Genomic DNA, 18,713 nt, shown 5'->3' with positions numbered 1-18,713 from the left:
TGCCATCTGCAAAAATTTAAATGTAGTGAATGTGTACTAACCGAAACGTTTTGAGTATTGAACCTTTTTGTCATAACCTTGACTTTAAAGGTGACTGATCCTGTTAGCTGATAATCCATCGACAATTTTGAATTCAGAAAAAAGCACAACAGGTAATAGACATAGAAGGTATATTAATACCACTTGGTAGTCTCGGCTTTGCCGTGTCCCTGTGAAGCCTCGCGGTTGTTTCCGTAAAAACATGGCTATAATAATGCGCTCTCCTTGGAGACTAAATGAAAACTTCTGAGAGGGCCTCAGACAACACCAAAATGTTTCCGCGGAAGGCAGTTTTGCATCCAATGCTTTATTATGAGATGAAGAATAGACACGAGAAACTATGAACTGAGGTGACGCGTAAATCTTCGCTAGAAAGTAAACTTTCGCAGGTTCGTTTATAATAATTCTGTATACAACAGAGGAAGCACGTTTTGAACAGGAGACCTGCTAGCCTTTACGAAACTTGCTCTCCTTTCATGCGGAATTTTCGAAATATGGGTAGACTTTATAAGTTTGTGCCTTCAGGTTATTCCTTCGCACAAGCGTACACGTATGCTTTTTAGGGGAAGCCATGCCCATAGAGCTGCGTAAGGAACTGATTACCAAGCCTCCCACAACTCATTACAGACTGACGCAATATGGCACAAACACTCTGCGCTACACGGGCATTTAAATCTATGCGTGCTTGACCAAAGCGGTCTATTCTGTCTAATGCGGATTTCGGATTGCAATAGGCGTCCAATTTTGTTCTCTCCGCATTCAGAGATTCGAAGCGGTACTGTACGATACACTGCGAATGCCAAACACTAGACAGCACTTTGGGTTTGTTGCAGCGCAATGGGCAGTCATTTTGCAGATTTCAATTTCTTCGCAAGCGCCACTATTTCTTCCCGCCTCGCGACTATTATGGATAGAGCCTAGAATTGGATGTAGCGAGCGAAAGGCGCAAAAAATCTCCATTAGTCTGGGAACTGCATTCAGTTCCGAAAACTCTACCATTAAAGGAGGGCATCGCTTCTATATGGACTTGGCGACGCCTACCATCGTAGAGTTGATTGCAGTGTTCGAGTTGCTGTTTTCTACCTCCGTCTTCTGCTTTGACCGGACCCTTGTACAGTATCGAGCGGAGCGGAGATGAAATGTGCCAGGTGTTCATGGCAGCCGGTTAGCGACCAACCTGCGCGAAAATTGAGGCTGAAGCAGCGGCGCGTGAAAATCAGAAAATGGCTGACCATGGCTTAATGGAAGTCCCAAATATCTGAGCGAAATGGAGAACAGTCGCTGTAATGAAGTCATTGTATTCGTGCTCAAGAGTTACAGGTACTTCATTCTCTCCCTCCGTGCCTCTCTTGTCAGCTTAAGTGTGCTTCAAAGAATACCAGCCCAAAGGACGATCTGGTTAGTTTACGAATCTGTGTGAACGAACATTAACTTTCAGGACTGAGTCGTCGTTTAATTTGTAGTCAAGTTACCCTAAAAAATTTAGATTTCTCAGGGTTGTTCCGCGCGCCTGGAAATATATTCACGTGGTGCTTTTTGGATATGGCCTCCATCAAAAAGCTAACGCACCGGTCGAGATAAAACCGCAGCTTTATCTTTGGACCCCTGCGAATGAATTTCCATCCTTTGTAATAAATAAAACACCAGTCTTCTGTCATTTTGGCGGAACTGGGTGATTGTGGTCGTTCGATTTGAAGCGGGCCGTTAAGCACTTTCCCCCAAAAGAAACATATAGCCTTCCTATTCATCTGGAGCTGAAGTAAGCACTAAATGAATTTCAGAGTAGGCACAGTGAATTCCAGAACTGATCAGCTTTAACCACACTGTAGTCTTGGAGCTGCCGTCATCAGCCGCTGTTCTTAGCTTTGACCAAATGTTTAGGGCAATCCCCCAAGGTGGAGTAGATTTGTAATAAGGGAGTAATTAATCATTGATGTCCACCCAAGCGCAGCCATACGGCTACAAAGGAAAGCTATACAGCTTTCTGAGAAACTTCGCAGTTAAAGAAAAATTCGTCCTGGTCCGGGGTTCGAACCCGGGACCCCCGCTTCACTGGAGCAGTCGCTCTCATTGTAGCCGTATGGCTGCGCTTAGGTGGACGTCAATGAGTAATTACTCCCTTAATATTGTTCTTAGCTTTCAGAAGCGAGCGACAGCGCGCTCGTTAACATTCGTCGCTTTAGTGTGTTTAGACACGAGTGATCAATGCCGGCTTCCGAAGCAGATGTGGCGTCAGCACCAGCCCGCGCTACAGATCGCGCTCGCGGTCGACTGCACGACCATGATCCCATTTTTTGCAGCTACGTCCACGTGCCTGTGAAATGAGCGGCCGCAGAGGCGTTCACCCGTTCAGTAATTCTCAGCATTCTCGATGGCGCGTACTGTCTCAACCTATTTCTGGCACGCACCGCTTCTGATCACCTGGTTCGTTAGAATTGTTTTATGTGCTGCTGCCTTCAACAGCTTCTCTTTTCTTACTACGCAGCGGGTTGAAAGTCTTTCGTTTAGTTCTTAGGGTCAGCCTCGTTCTTTTATGCACCGGGGCGCTCGCTATCTCTTCAGGGGCACTCACCGGGGTGGGTTAGAGGTTAAGGCCCTCGGCGATTGAGACAAGGTGATAGAATCAACTATACCGTTTGCGGCTTCCGCAATTCGGAGGAGCTGAAATGTGAAAGGTATCACGTGATGTGCGATCTAAGAACAGGGTTGAGAATCCCAGGGGGCCCAATTTAACCGGATCCAAACACTGCCACACCTGTTTCTCTCTTTTTTCTATCATTCCCATCATCCCTTCCCCCACGGCACGTTTGAGGTTCACAGTAAAAAATGGTACATTTACAAATAGTTTTCTTTCATCAAAACAATTTTGTTGTAGCGAGAGTTACTACGCAAGCCGCTTCGAGAGGTCAGCGTGGCTGCGCGCTGAGCCATGGCACTGCGGGTAAGGCGTCGCGCCAAACGGGCGATGGCGTTCCTTCGCAGAACTGCAAATTGGTTTTTGAGGAAAGTGAATACGCAGTAACCGTCTCACATATCTCTATAGACACCCGAACCTCGAAATAGAGGAAGAGATAAACAGTTGGCTCAAAGAAGTGGTTTATGGTTTATGAGGGTTTAACCTCCCAAAGCGACTCAGGTAGAGGGACGCCATTGAGGAAGGCTCCGGAAAATTCGGCCACCTGGGGTTCTTTATCGTGCACTAATATCGCGCAGTACACGAGCCTCTAGAAATTAGCCTCCAGCGAAATTCTAGCCGCCCGCCTTGTCAGTTGTGCCCATGGGCGGAGTGTCGTCAGGGATGCGGCGGCTACATATATCACAACGATACGCAGCCTGTGGTAGAAACGTACAGCTCAGAGGAAGCTAGGGCTCGTCGTAGGAACGAAGGCAAGAGGAGGCGGTGAGCCGAGGAGACCGAGGAAGAGCGCGCTAAGCGTCTCGATAAGCGACGTAAAGACGACGCGGCTAGACGGGCCCGCTTAGCCGACGACAGTGCATCCACGACGACAGATGATGATGAATCGAGTTCTGCGTCTCTGAAAGAAGCTAGATTCTAGCTACTCTACCCGGTTTAACCAGAGCTAAACCAGACCCATTTTTTTTCCTTAGATGCCTAATCGAACATTCACAATGCAAAAAAGGGGCATGAATGATGAATAGAGGCTACCAGTTAAGCGCGAGAAACTACCAGTTAAGGACTACGACCGAGAAGTCGAATGCAGTGGAAAGCGAAGCGCCCACCAGTTCCTATCCCGCTCGGAGTGGAAGATATTTTCTTCTGGATACCGTTCGTACAGAAAGCCCTGAATATTTCAGACACGTTTCCCTTCGTGTTCAGAGGAAGTTTTTGCATCATATTATTTCTCATATTCTCTCTCTTGTTCTTCCTCACATTCGCAAGTTATTCGGCTCAGTTTGCCGAGAGGGGCAAGTGGAAGCTTTTCAGAAGTGCATTAAGCTTTGGGTCTCGAAGAATATTCATACTTCACTCTCCTGCAGCAAGGGTTTCTGGAACGCGTTCGGAGCAAGCAGAGTTATGAAGAACCAAAATCTGCACTGCATTCTTTTAGCACCTTGCCTTCCTTTTTCGCTTTGATTCCACCTGCGCTTTTATGGTGAAGTCGTCGTTATCAATAAGAGATCTCTCCCATCCCTACCACTGGCGCCCAACTTCGCCGAATAACCACGTCCTCCACGCACAGGCGCTCGAAATTTTGCGTGAGCTGATAGTAGCTGTATCTAACTCACAATAAAATTCTTTAGCGCTGTAATGCATTGTACGAGGTCTGTTAGAAAAGTATCCGACTTTATTTTTTTTAACGAACACCTGATAGATTTGAAACAAGCATGCTTGCACCAGCCTACCTTGAACCTTCGTGCGCATGCACAAATTTTTTCTCGCCTGCCGATAGCGTCAGTCACTGGTACGCAGCGTTTGAGTGAGGCAGTGCGCAGTGCTCTCGTCGGTTTTTTATTGCAAGGAAAATGGCGGAGTGACAGGAGTAGCGCTACTGCATCAAATTTTGCCTGAAACTAGCCGACAGCCAAGTGGAAACCATTCGGAATATTCAGACGACTTTCGGTGACAATGCTATGAGCAGCACACAGATTAAGGCCGCACATCGGTGCAGAGAGAGCCACGCTCCGGTCGGCCATCAACATGCCGAAATGACCAGGTCATAACCGAAGGGAACGCTGTGGTGACGCGGGACCATCGTGTGACTATCCGAGAAATTGTTTAAGAGGTGGACATCACCAATTTTTCTGAACATTTCATTATCACAAAAAATTTGGCCATGGAGAAAGATGCGGCGAAATTCGCGCCGAAGCTGCTCACGGTGGAGTAAAATTAGCTTCGTGTTGAAGTCTCACAGGATATGCTGGATTCCACAAACTGTGACCCCGATTTCATCAACACCATAATCGCTGGTGACGAGTCTTGGGTGTACAGGTATGACCCGGAACCCAAATCCCAGTCGTCACAATGGCAGCATTCCACGTCACCAAGACCAAAGAAGGCCCGCCAAGTGCGCAACAATGTCAGAGTGATGCTGACTGCTTTCTTTGACTCGCTCTGTGTGGCACACCACGCGTACACACCCCAAAAAGTAAACATTGACCAAAAGAATACTACAGGAATGTCCTCTGTGGCCTGCGTGGTGCTGTGCGGCGCAAAAGGTCAAAGTTGCGGTCAACAGGAAATTGGCGCATCCATCATGACAATGCTCCTGCACATTCCTCGCACTAAATTCACACTTTTTCCGCGAAAAACCAAACTGCTGTAGTCCAGCAGACTCCTTACTCTCCTGATATGGCCTCCTGTGACCTCTGGCTGTTTCTCAAAATCAAGAGACCATTGAAAGGAGCGCGATTTCAGACAAGAGAGGACATTATGGCTGCAACAACAGCTTAGCTCAACTCCATTCCGAAAGGGGCCTTTTCGGAATACTTCCATCAATGGCAGCACCACTGGGAGAAGTATGTGGAGTCCCAAGGAGACTACTTTGGTGGTGATTAGGTTTCCAACGCTCCAGTTATGCCAGTTTTTTTTTCTTTGGCAAAAGGTCGGATACATTTCTAACAGACCTCGTATTGTGATTCCTGGCATACTCTACGGTATAGATGGCTCCTCATAAGCCCCATGTGATGAAACTTTTATCGTGGACGCATGATATCGTCCTTTCTGTTTTTTCTTTCGCTTTATCTCGCGAGGCAGTCTTTTTCCAGTCATTGCGCACGCTACTTGTTAACGTCTTGTGCACACAAGCACAGGGATCTTCTCTACTGTACTTGCTGCGATTATGAGCTGTAAGAAACCGAAGAAAAAAGCAAGCCAACTTCTATGCGTGAAGGGGAAATATTTAGCAGAGATCTTTACGAAAGGTTAGTATAAACAGAGCATGCATTTCTTTCTGGTATTCTAAAGATGTTGCGGTGACTATTATGTTGAAGAACTTTTCCACTGTGCACATCTTAGCGGACGTGTAGCGGCTACATTTTTAACCCGAGTAATTTAACGACGAAACAATGAAACAAAAGCAAAACACACAAAAATTAAATATTCTGCACGGTTGAGATTGGTATTTTTGAATGAAGCAGCTGGGCGAGTTTGCACATTCCGTCGCAGTTCATCTTTGAGGAAGTAATTGAAAGAAAGAAGATGTACTCTAAATTTTTCGTTCCTAACAATGGGCTGTACAACCCTGCAATCTATTGATCTATGCGGCCTATCAGTCAGCCCTCGTTTCTATTCTAGTCAGAGTATTCGACTGATGCCTTAGCTGCTGCGTGGTTTAATCTGCCTACAGTAGCTGTAAATGCTTGCTCATCAGTGCGCTTTACGACCGCCGAGATCTTCGCCAGACAAGTCTATAACATCCGCGCAGAGCGGCAGCATCTGGCCGTGTTCACACTCTGTTTACTTGCTGGCGAGCAGGGTAAAAGGCTGTCAGCAACGTACTGACTCTGAGACGAGTTTCCACATTTTACAGGCGCTGTGGACGACCGAAGATGAGAGAGGTGTCAGGCTGGCAAACTGACTCTCCCCAAGGAGAAACCAAACTCTTCTGAGATTAGAGCAACCCTTTACTTTCCTAGAGTCTCTTGTTCATCGCCCCTGGTGGCCATTCGTGTCATTAAATATGAGACACGATTTATGCTATTACAAGTCTTAATTGTCACCTGGAACGACAGCCAACCCACTGCCACTAGCCACTGGGTTGCTACTGATTGGTTCAAGCGAAGGGCATCGCAGGGTTTAGAACAGGGAACATCTACTCTTAGAGCAAAAAAATATATCCACAAATTCTCGACAAGTTAATTTTTCATACGGAAGTTATTTATTAACGCAATTTTTTTCATACACTTCAAAGTAATTTTGGAGTAAAAAAATTTTGCGGGCGATGTGAATTGCCTCAAAATGTAAAAAGGAGAAGTCGATTCCGCTTACGGCAGCTTTAGCTGGCATGCATGACTATGTGACACATGGTGCATCCCAGCATTTCCTTGTGTAGAATAAAATAAAATTATTTCCATCCTTGCTTATACTTTAGGCAAAATGCACCAAACACCTCCTACAAAGCGATTGCGACTGTAGGCACACGCATGACACAATGCCTAACGTTAGGCAGGAATAGCAACATTTGATTGCTCAAATAGTCCCGACGCGGTGGCTCCAGTGGCTAGGGTACTCGGGTACAGATCTGAACAGCCAAGATAAATCCCAGTCACGGCGTGCGTGCTTAGATCGAGGCGACACGCTAAAGGCGCCGTGTGCTCAAGAGCGTCAGCGCACGATAAAAAGCCCCAGGATCTCTGAATTACCTTTTAGCTCTTCACTGCGGCATCCCTCAGAGCCCATGTGTCACTTCGGCCACTTAAGCCTTGCCATTCACACCAATTTATTTATTGCTAAAAAAAAGCACAACTTTTGTTTTAAAAATTACGCCTTGACGAAATTTTTTTCCTATTCATACTGTTTCATTTATGAACCGTCCTTATATTTTCAGTGCAGGCAGAAAATACACAGAACACTGTAGGTCGAAGAGCATGCATCCCTTGGGCACGCCTGTGGGATCGAATACAGCTCTTCAGCTGCTATTATGTCGAACATTTTTGTTCTTGACCTTTTTATAAGGTTATAAGGTTTGCCTAGAAGGTTTGAAGTGGTACACATAAAAACCATCTTGTGTAGGCTAAGCGTGTGGAGTATTCTTTGGTCCTGTCTTTCCGCTCTTATGCTGCCACCATACCTGCAAGCAGCATTTCTTAGTTATATTTTGCTGCGTGGCATTTTGTTGCTTTCATGAGCTTATTTACAAGGCGGTCGGTTTGTTCATTTATTTACTTGAGTCCGTCGTGGCTGAACATCTTCTCCGCTACATAAGCCACGAAATCAATGATTTGATATCAAGGAATTATGTGTCATGGGCATGCTATGAAAAATGAAAAATGCACATAATAGCAAAATCCTTGGAGCTTCAAAAATAATGTGGCTGTGAGGAAATTTTCGTCTTCTAGAATAACAATAGCGCTTAACCTGAAGCAAGTTGTAGTCCTGCGCAAACTTGTTCGCTTCCGTAATAGACTCAAAAGAAAACATTCGACAGAAGTCTGTCTGGTTGGGAAATTTAATGTTAGGAGAAGGTAAGTGACGCCAACCAAGTAAAATACAGGGAAAAACACGACGTTTCGGGACCGGCTCGGCCCCTTCTTCACGGTGTGACTACGGGCGAGCGCAGCTTGGCTTTTTAAGCCCCTGTGTGGAGGACCTGCGGGTCAATGGCCGCTGCCCATGGACGTAGGATGAGGGGAGAGTCCCCAGGGAACGATTAACATTCTCTCGTGTTTGCTGTATGTGCCACGACTCGAGTAGAAGCCTCCTGCGTGGGTTAGCTTCCGTTTCCAATACAATGGTGCTGTCGAAGTCAATTGGGTGGTCACACCCTTCACAGTGTTCGGCCACGGCGCTGCGTTGACGATTCATGTGACGGACGTCCGCTTTGTGTTGGTTCATCCTTTCCGCGAAGTTCTTCGTTTCCCCTATGTACGACGCCGGGCAGACGGAACACGGAATTTTGTACACGACGCCCTGGGCCTTTTCTCTGGGCTGCCGGTTTTTTTTTTTTTGGGCGGGGGAGAAGGCGACCGATAGTGCTGGTCGGTTTGTGCGTTGTCAGCACCCCTTCTTTTCCGAGAATGCGACCGAGCGTCTCGCTCACGCCTCTCACGTAGGGGATGCAAACACGTTTCCGCTTCTGGCATGCGTCTGAGGAAATAATAGACCGGATTTTGTTTTGCCTTTCTTGTTTCCTGATAATGCGCCGGATGAATGAGCTTGGGTAGCCGTTCTTTTGGAGGTCAGAAATGACTCGGTTCTTGCATTGCAAAATGATCAGGAGAAGAACCGAGTCATTTCTGACCTCCAAAAGAACGGCTACCCAAGCTCATTCATCCGGCGCATTATCAGGAAACAAGAAAGGCAAAACAAAATCCGGTCTATTATTTCCTCAGACGCATGCCAGAAGCGGAAACGTGTTTGCATCCCCTACGTGAGAGGCGTGAGCGAGACGCTCGGTCGCATTCTCGGAAAAGAAGGGGTGCTGACAACGCACAAACCGACCAGCACTATCGGTCGCCTTCTCCCCCGCCCAAAAAACCGGCAGCCCAGAGAAAAGGCCCAGGGCGTCGTGTACAAAATTCCGTGTTCCGTCTGCCCGGCGTCGTACATAGGGGAAACGAAGAACTTCGCGGAAAGGATGAACCAACACAAAGCGGACGTCCGTCACATGAATCGTCAACGCAGCGCCGTGGCCGAACACTGTGAAGGGTGTGACCACCCAATTGACTTCGACAGCACCATTGTATTGGAAACGGAAGCTAACCCACGCAGGAGGCTTCTACTCGAGTCGTGGCACATACAGCAAACACGAGAGAATGTTAATCGTTCCCTGGGGACTCTCCCCTCATCCTACGTCCATGGGCTGCGGCCATTGACCCGCAGGTCCTCCACACAGGGGCTTAAAAAGCCAAGCTGCGCTCGCCCGTAGTCACACCGTGAAGAAGGGGCCGAGCCGGTCCCGAAACGTCGTGTTTTTCCTGTATTTTACTTGGTTGGCGTCACTTACCTTCTCCTAACATCGCTTCCGTAATGTAAATGAAGAACGAGATCAAGATTAAAGCCTTTCCACGGGTGAAAGGGGGACAACTTTGGCTGCAGCACACGTCACCTCCGACCAATCCGGTTTGCTCCGGAAGATTGCAGTGTTGGGCGCTTGATTTTGTAAAGCCCTTATTACGGTAAGCATTTTGGAGTTAAATATTAGAAAACCAATTACGTGCCAAAATAGAACTACAACCAATGTCCTAAAATCCACTAAAATACTCACAATATACCCTAAACGAATAAACCAATCTGAAAACTCATTCCCGAGTTTATTCAATCAGAGTCAAACTGCGGAACTCTGGGCTCCGCAGTCACCTTCTATGCGCCGTTCTCTTTCAGTTGTTTCACGTCACAGCGTGATCCTGAAAAGACCGGAAGGAAGATTCTTGGACCACCGCTGTCGCCGTTACGATACGCTCCTTTTTTCCCGACATGTCAGGGAAGGAGAGGAGGAGATCGGAGCAGCCGCTTTGAAGGACTTCGGGAGAGGGCGAGGGTGGCGGAAGGGGAGCTCTGGATGGGTCCTGGCAAGTTGCGGCTGAGAAGGGGGGTCGTAAGGGAAGGAGGGAAGGCGCGCGCGCGCCACACGCACGCACGTGGTTTCTTTCGGAGGCCGCGCAGCGTGGAGGCGCTCCTGGCGGCGCGCGGCAGTTGGACCCCGGCTCGCTGCTAGCGTTCCGGGAGTCGGCTCTGTGAAGCCGCGAGTGGCTGACGTGCGCCGACTCGAGGCTGCGCCTCCTTTGCTTCGTGTCTGCGGTTGCCCACAGCGTCCAGCTTGACGGCGCCTCATTCTGCGGTAGCATCGAGTGTACCGTTAGTCTCTCTCGTCTTACCTCCACGTCGTCGAAAGAGCTTCCGCCAGTGAACTTTATTTTCTCTTCGCAACTTGTTAACTTGTTGGTGCCACTCGGTGAGGTTTAGGAACTGTGGATAGCGCGTATTTTGCTTTGCAGCCCTGAAGCACTGGGCAGAGACGATGCTTGTGTGTATCACTAGCAAATCGGTGGAAGATAGAGTCGAATGAACGTATTTTAAAAGGGCTGTTCACACTGAACACGCTATCACAGTGACAGTATTTCGGCATTTATACACCCAAAAAATCATTTGCGCTGTGGGTCGTTAGAACTTTCTCCCTGCACAACGGTCCCTGTTATCACTGCAAGCATTGTCACGTCGCAGTACCTTAGTTCTTAAATCAAAGGGACATGATGGCCTGACAGGTACTTCAGAAGATTGTAGCAAGTGGATTTGTATTGGCTAGACTACTGCTGTGCGGTGTTTGTACGCTGGATTTCGACTTCCTTGTTATTGACTCTCGAAGTGCCAGCTGCGATCGTCGTCCGTAGACGTAGTTTCGCTCGACGAGTGAAAAACCGGGATACTGCTTCGTCAACTAAGCGTGGATATGAACGTGGTGTGAGTGAGGAGCACTGGTGCCGCTGGATTAGGTTAGCAGACAAGATTACTTCACTTCGACTTCTACTTTCTGGGCAGACTGCTACGACCGTTCAGTATTGCAGAGGGATAATCTTTTGCTGGATAATAGTGCGCCGTTTAGCCCTGCCAACGTAGGGCTCCAGACGGATTACCGTTCTTCCTGTGATCGCCACTTCCAAGTTATCATGGGGATCAAGACGACATCGAGATCCGGCTTTGTCGTTGCTTCGCTCTGCTTGCTGGTAATGGCTCACCCGGGTAAGCCTCTTCTTCCTACTAAGAGGGGTAATCTTTTATCCTCTCCTTATCACCTAGTCTTTGCTTTTCTCAACATTAGAATCAGTAGCATTCTTTTCACTGCATGCTTCCCAAAAGGACAAGCATAAAAAATGCTGTTTTCAGTACCCTACTCCCGCAAGTATTGCTAATGAATGGTGGCACACGGTTATAAACAAAGCGATTTCGTAATTCACTAACAAAATTTTGTGTGATGTCGCCGTTATCAATAAAAACACTCATTATAAAATATATAATGTCATTATATAGGCAAAATCTACTTTGGGATAATGTCATTTCTAATGTCATAAAAACGCTAAACTAAATACTCAGACAGAACTGCACACAGAATGCAGCAGACTTACCGTCTTCAATTTACCCCCCCCCCCCCCCCCCCAATCTCCAATAATTTTTTTACGTTCTCTCCTATTTCAGTCGCAATGCGTGAATTGTCACAGAGTACTATTTGCTGACTCTCCTTTCTAAGAAAGGAGCAGAATATCTTGCCCGCGAACATTTTGGTCGGCAAGGCCATGCCCGTTTAAATTCTTCAACATTTATCCAGCCAGATTCCATTAGCAAAGAAGGTGACATTTTAATATTGCGAAATTCTTTCGCACACCATTGAGAGCGCGCTAGTATTCTTAAGTCAGAGGTCCATGGAAGCTACCTGTTCCTCATTAATAACACTTCTTACATGCACTGCTGAAAAAAAAAATCCTCCATCAGTGGTCTCCAAGTGCCGCCATATTGCGCCAACAAGTGGCCTTCCTATCCCTGCACCATTGATAAGCTCGCCACTATCATTGCATTTAATACTATCGGTTCTGCGTTTTCAGTCAATTACTAATAAAGAATGCCTAGCATAAAAAACTCGTTATCAATTGTTCACATTTTGCAATGCATACTTCAATTTTCTTGCCTTAGTTTGAGCTATGCGACCATTAACTTCAAAATTCTTCTCTAGATCATGCTGGCTTCCCTTGCTTCTTGGCGCTGTCAACCAGCGCATAAGGTTCACAAGCACAAACCTCTGTGAACGTTACAGGCGCGGGCTGGACGTAATGAATACTAGGTTCGAAAACATTGCATATCTTGCAGTATTTCTTATATTTCTATAGTAGCCACTGTTACCCTATCAGCTGGAAAGAGGGGAGTACGTTCTACTGCATCTTTTTTTTTGTCAGATTCACTGACTTTAGCGCTACCTCGAGACATGATCTGTAATCAAAACTACGGGCCAGTGATGATACGGAGCCATTGCGCCCGATTTAGTATTTTGGGAGGTACTAAGCATTTGGTTTGGTTTGGTTTGTTGGGGCTTAACGTCCCGAAGCAACTCAGGCTATGAGGGACGCCAGAGTGAAGGGCTCCGGAAATTTAGACCACCTGGGGTTCTTGAACGTGCACTGACATCGCACAGCACACGGTCCTCTAGAATTTCGCCTTCGTCGAAATTCAGCCGCCGCGGCTGGGATCAAACCCGCGTCTTTCGGGAAAGCAGCCGAGTGCCATAACAACTGAGCCACCGCGGCGGGGCGTTACTAAGCATTTCTTCTACAAACAAGCAGTAAAGTAAGAACAGCCGAGCTCCGTTTACAAAAGCATTGGGGTATATATCCCTAAGTAAAATCAATTGCAGCTTTCTATTAACATTATTTTATGCAATTGCACTCACAAAGGTGCTAATTTTATGGTTGGAAAAGAGATAATTTGTTTCTAGGAATTGAAGGATGCTGCGCAATTACGCCAGCTCATTTGGGATTATAAGAATTCTTCTAAAATTATTTATATAACATACTGCTGCGTCATACTTTATACATAGCAGGAGTGCGTGCTGATTCCAGTAAAGAATAGGAACATAAAGCACTATAGAACAAATTAACTGGTCATATTATCAGTCAACTTCAAAGAGAACTCTTCGGGTGGCAACGAGCGAAGTTAGCCATCGAGATTATTCACAATTTCAACTGTTAGCGAAAAAAAAAGAAAATTAAAAACAGTCTATGTCCGATCTGAAAGGAACAGTGTTAATTGGGTGGGTCCGTCGAGTAGCACGCGCACTAGGAGCGACAAAAGAGAACCGCGCCTGAATGCAAGGCGCGATGTGAACGATATTGTGAAACATGTCGACGCGGTCACATGCACGCCTGTGTTTCAAAGGCTGCAATCATAAAGCCTGAGCATGTGATAAAGGTGAGAAGTTGCAATCATGGCGACCGTAGATCAATCTGACTGCTTTCTTTAGATCATTCCAATTCATCGATGCCAAGCGCGCAGTGAGGGAACCAAACAATTGAAGCGCATTCCAGTATCGGTCGAACTAGTGATCTGCAAGCCGTTAGTTTGCATTCCTTGGTTGTATTTCTTAATTTAACATAGCCTTGCTTTGCGGAGTGATCTTCCTGAAATGTTATTAAGGCTACGCTCTGAATGTAGACACAACAGTGGTTTTATCTAATGGTATCAATGTGCCGCCCTTTCCTTGAACAAACATCACAGACAAGAAGCCTTTCCCGAAATGTTTCTAAATTAGATCACCTCGCAGTATTCATTCGGCCACAGGAATCGATGCATAGGCCTCGACCTCCATACAGTCAAGCATTCACAAACAGTAGTTTTTCTTCTTATGGAGCGAGTTTATACCGTATTTCTTCTTTCCGAAATAAAAAAAAATCTAATTTCGCCAAATCTTCGATAGACCTGTGTTACGCGCTCGCACTCTGCGCCATATGTGAACTGGTACAACTTATTACGCAGGGTTCATCCGTTCGCGCTCCCCTATAATTCTCGTTTTATACGACAAAAACTTTTGAGGTGCTCCAGTAAGATTTAGGCGACGATCCCACACATGCGGAAAACCAGGATTGTTCAAGGCACACTAATTCAGGAGAACCACTCTATAACTAAAAATCCGCATGCGAACACAGCCGCGAGTTTTGCGAAAACAAATATGAGTTTGAGTTAAGGTCCTCCTAGGCAACTGGCGTCAGATTACTATAACCTAACTCCAGATGGTGCCAAAGTTTTCTCGAAGCAGTCAAACAAATAAGCTCCTGCCGTGCGCAGCGAACTGATATTTGTCTCCCCGTTTCTAAAACAACGCACTCAGAAAAAACTAGCGTGAAACCGAAAGTTCTGCCAACTGTTCTAGAAACGGGTAGAAAGTGAGTTTACTAAACGCAGTTTTGTGCACTTTTGCTTAACATGTACGACTTTAACATTTCAGTGTTCTTATCCGATTTGTCTACGTAGCTGCTTCAGCTCCATATCTCGATTGGCTGAATTCGGTGTCTTTACTGATCCAGCTATGTGACACAGGAACGACTAATCTTTGTGTGTGTGCGTGTGCTTGGGTGTGCGTGTGTTTGATGGTGTGCGCGCGCACTGTTCCTCATTTTTTCACTAACTTTCAGACAGTCAGCACCAAGCTTCCGGCATCCTCTTCCGCCCCGCCATAGACGAAGACAGAGAGGGTCGCGTTAGCTTAATGAACCGTCTTTCGCATCACTTGCCTCGCAGCGAGGGGGGGACGACGAATATAATGCCGCTGGTGGCTCGCACTGCATTGCACGCGTAATTGGGGACAGCTGATTGATGGCGCTGGCGTTCGCAGAAACGGCGCAGTGCTCTCTGGGATTTAGTCGGCCGTTTAGTCGGGCGCAATGAACGACTCTTCGGGGGCTAAAGCATCGGCTGAATTGAGTACGGAGTACACTTCCCACTGATTGGACCCCGATGGAGACGAAACGCACGCTCGTTTCTCCGCTCTACCGACGAGAATGGAAGTAATTTATCCATTGAAACACTGCACCTTCATCCGAGTATTGAATTTGTTTCGTTCCGTTTATTGAGCACGGTTTTGCAGAAGGGCACTTTGTAGTAAGTATGGTTAATATGGCCATAGATGTGCTTGCTTCGAAAATTAATTGTGGCTCGTTGAATCGTCAGTGCCTTTTGCCTCGGCAAGCCACAGCCTGTGCAACATTGAAACGTTGCAATGCAGGTCCTCGTGTAAGAATCGCTTATCCAGTGATGGCCAGGAAAAAGCTATTTATTCAGCAAATGATATATACAAACAATGTGCTAAAAGTATTCTTTTATGAAATTGAGTTACAGCATATCAAAACTAGGCGTTCCTCTTTTTCCAGCGCTGATAAGAAGCTCTGGTAAAGAAATACTTGGTGCGCATAAAAACATTGGTATCCCTGGTTTCAGGCATTCGATCTGAATGACTACTTCTTTAGCAATAAGGGTCACTCACAATGGCGCGCCAAAATTTTTATAAAACTTCTCTCACCTTAATACAAACATAATTCCTGAAGCTCTGTATGTTAATTGTGCAGCCTTTTCTTCTGGTCAATTCTTCCTAGTTTATAACAAAAAATATGTGAAGAATGATTGCGTTCTTTGTAGGATGTTACATTCCTGCCTGGCGATAATGGGAAACGCTCTTAATCTCAGAATGCCACGATGTACACCACTGTATGCTGCAGACCTTACAGGATTTTTTGGTCAACCAGTGGCGGTAAACCCACGACACCGGATGAGAGCTAAATCTTGCACTGCGTTTCGGGTTCACACACACACACAAAAAAGATCAGACTGCATAAATGCTTCCACATTTCGGTCGGGAATGAACCGATTCATATCGATCTAAAGCGAACAAAATAGAGCTCTCGATAGCACACTTGCCGCAGCTTTGCCTAACGAATTTGAAACGCTTTTTTAAATGGTTTTTTAACGTTCTTTGTTTTGTTCCTCTATGCATGGTACAGATACGACCACAAGCAAAGTCATTCAGTGCATATTCCTACTGCGAACCCGTCTGCAAAACCACCGCAGCAGTTACAACTCTCATGATCGCGAATGTGTCGCAACAAATGCGTTGCATTGCCGGGTTCTGTTGCAACATATCTTGTTCGATTGTAATTGAAGCCTGACGAGTTTGTTGTAACGTTTCAGAAATCCTCTAGGCCAGTGTAAGCTTTTGACCATGACTAGAATTTGACGTGCAATAAGTTTTTTGAATGTGGATAAAGTTGGATGCGCATACAAAGCTTCCAGTTCTGGAAATATTAGTTTAGCAATATCGCACATAGGGCTTCAGTCGAAGGTTAACAACCCAGCTTCACGGACTTATCAGAGCATTCAATTGAATAGTCGTGTCTGCCGTTCTTCACAAGGCGCACTGTTGCGAACGTTCGAGGTAGAAATTACGTTGACCGTCAGTGACTCCGGCAGCACCAGAAGTGAAATTCTCAGATATCTAAACTTTCTATCATAATTTTACATTATTTAAAATGCATTAAGTACGTAGCATTTCATGAAACCGGGTAAGATGCTCCGCTACCTTTTTGCTTAAGTCGTCTAGTCAAAACATAGACTTAAGTTGAAAGGAGAAAAAGTCGCTGCTAGTAGAACTACGTGATTGAAACCTCAAGTACGCCTAGGCTGTCCCTGGATATAACTGAGTACAAGGCACATTGGAATATATGCAAGAAACTTTTTCCCTACTCAAGAAACCGAACCTCTCCAAGAGTCTAGTGAGGAGCAGAAGAGAGTAAGTGCAGGATACGTGCGCAACAATGAACTATTCAGTTGTTAAGAGAAGTTCCAGCCTCTCTATATTAATTCAGCGAGGACACATAGTGCAACCGTGGAAAGAAGCACTAACATAGCTGTATACCCATCAGCTAGTAGACACTTTTAACATAGCGTCTACTCCTACCACTAACCGCACACCATGCGCCGGCAGTGCGCGTGCGCAGGTCACCACGAAGACGCCAGATTGCCCATGTGCCGTCCGGCTAGGGACATAAGTGCGAATAATTACAGAGCTTTAAACCACAAGCAAAAAAAACTTAGAAGTTAAAAACTGGAGTAATTCAATGAAGAAGAAGCAGACGAGGACTATATGGAAATTAAAAAAGGAAAATCAGGAAAAAAATCGTAATACGATAAGCCAGGATACAGTGCCCTACTCTTTCAAGCTATGTCAGGGTGCCTTAGAACGCAAAGCTACAAAAATAAATTTGGCCAAAAAGATGACAGATGTGGCAATGCGTGGTAAATGTGCAGACTGAATTGAACAACGTATAATAGAAAGCGGCAGTGTCCATCCGGATGTCGATGCAGGCAGTGACTCTGCCTGAAGGTCTATGTTTTAGAGATGACTATAGTCATGTGAATGAACTTGCGGCGTAAGTTAGCAAAAAGAGGTTCGTAGAAAGGTGGCTCAAAGCAGAGATGTGATATTAGAAGAGTAGCGTTTGATTAAAATGTATTTTAAAAAATGGCGAGTTTATAAACCGATTTGTTGCACCGATAAAGAAATATTTTTCCGAGCATTCCAACACTGATTTCAAAGGGAACGCTCTTATCTTTCATCCGCGCATCCATGCGAGTTCGCTTGTCAGTTAGAATTCATCTGCGCATGCGCGGTGACGGGGTGCGGTAAGCGGTAGTAGTGGCGGTACGCGCTTTGCCAAAATTCTCTTATGGCACTATGCGTCGTCGCAACCATTTTCTTCTCCCATCACAAGAGCACAAGGATCCTCTTTGCAGCAGTTAACTATGAACTGCCTATTACGTGGATAGCCTCACCAAGCAACACAGCGCTTCCGTCGGAGACTTAAGTTTACCTGCCAGAGATATTGGCGTTGTTCAAAGCAGTCGCAAGTCTTCCGCGAAAGCACGAAATGACGTATAGTGTCGAATTCTTGAGTGAAAAAAATTTTATTATCCTCAAGCTGTTCGCGGAAGTATGCACGTGTGAAAAGTGAAAAAAAGAAACTCTTCAGGGGTGTTATGCGACAGGTTAAGAAACCTTAATAGCATTTAGATAGCTAGATAGACATCACAGTTGTATGTTTAAAAATATGGCAACGACATATACGTCTCCAATAAAGCACGTGATTCAGTTTCCTAATGTTTCTTTTAAGGAGCATTTGAGTGCAGAGTGCCGGTTGCTATGCAGTATGGTAAAATGAATCAAAAGAAATTATCATTTGAATATTATGATAAAAAAAACTACTGAAACTTATCTCGTCGATGCCAACAGGAACTAATAGTATTTGTTTTTGGCAATTTCTTGCTATCATGTTCAATTTTTTTCACGGATAGATGAAAGCATGGCAGAACACTCTCCTTAGATATTCCTGGCTGGTTTATTTCGTCCAGTGCAGGAGTTGTGAAGATCGAAAGGTGGCTTCCACTGGATCATTTTCAAAGAATCAATTTTGTTACACGGCGATCAAAGGTCCACATACATAAACACCTTGCAACGAAATTTTCT

General features: G+C 45.8%; 1 protein-coding gene across 1 annotated transcript in view; it reads left to right on the top strand.

Annotated features, from left to right (window-relative positions):
• The first annotated feature begins 10,946 nt into the window (after positions 1-10,946).
• Positions 10,947-18,713, top strand: part of LOC149370777 (cell adhesion molecule Dscam1-like) — a 202,083-nt gene continuing 194,316 nt past the window's right edge. The window contains exon 1 of the mRNA XM_089578576.1: positions 10,947-11,398. Within this exon, the coding sequence (XP_089434702.1) occupies positions 11,326-11,398 (73 nt within the window). The 5' untranslated portion in view covers positions 10,947-11,325. The remainder of the gene's footprint in view (positions 11,399-18,713) is intronic.

This window comes from Amblyomma mixtum, chromosome 1, assembly GCF_055824585.1.
Source record: "Amblyomma mixtum isolate Tamu chromosome 1, ASM5582458v1, whole genome shotgun sequence".
Taxonomy (NCBI): Eukaryota; Metazoa; Arthropoda; class Arachnida; order Ixodida; family Ixodidae; genus Amblyomma; species Amblyomma mixtum.
Note: the sequence above shows the minus strand (reverse complement) of the source record. Positions and strands in the feature narration are given on the sequence as shown.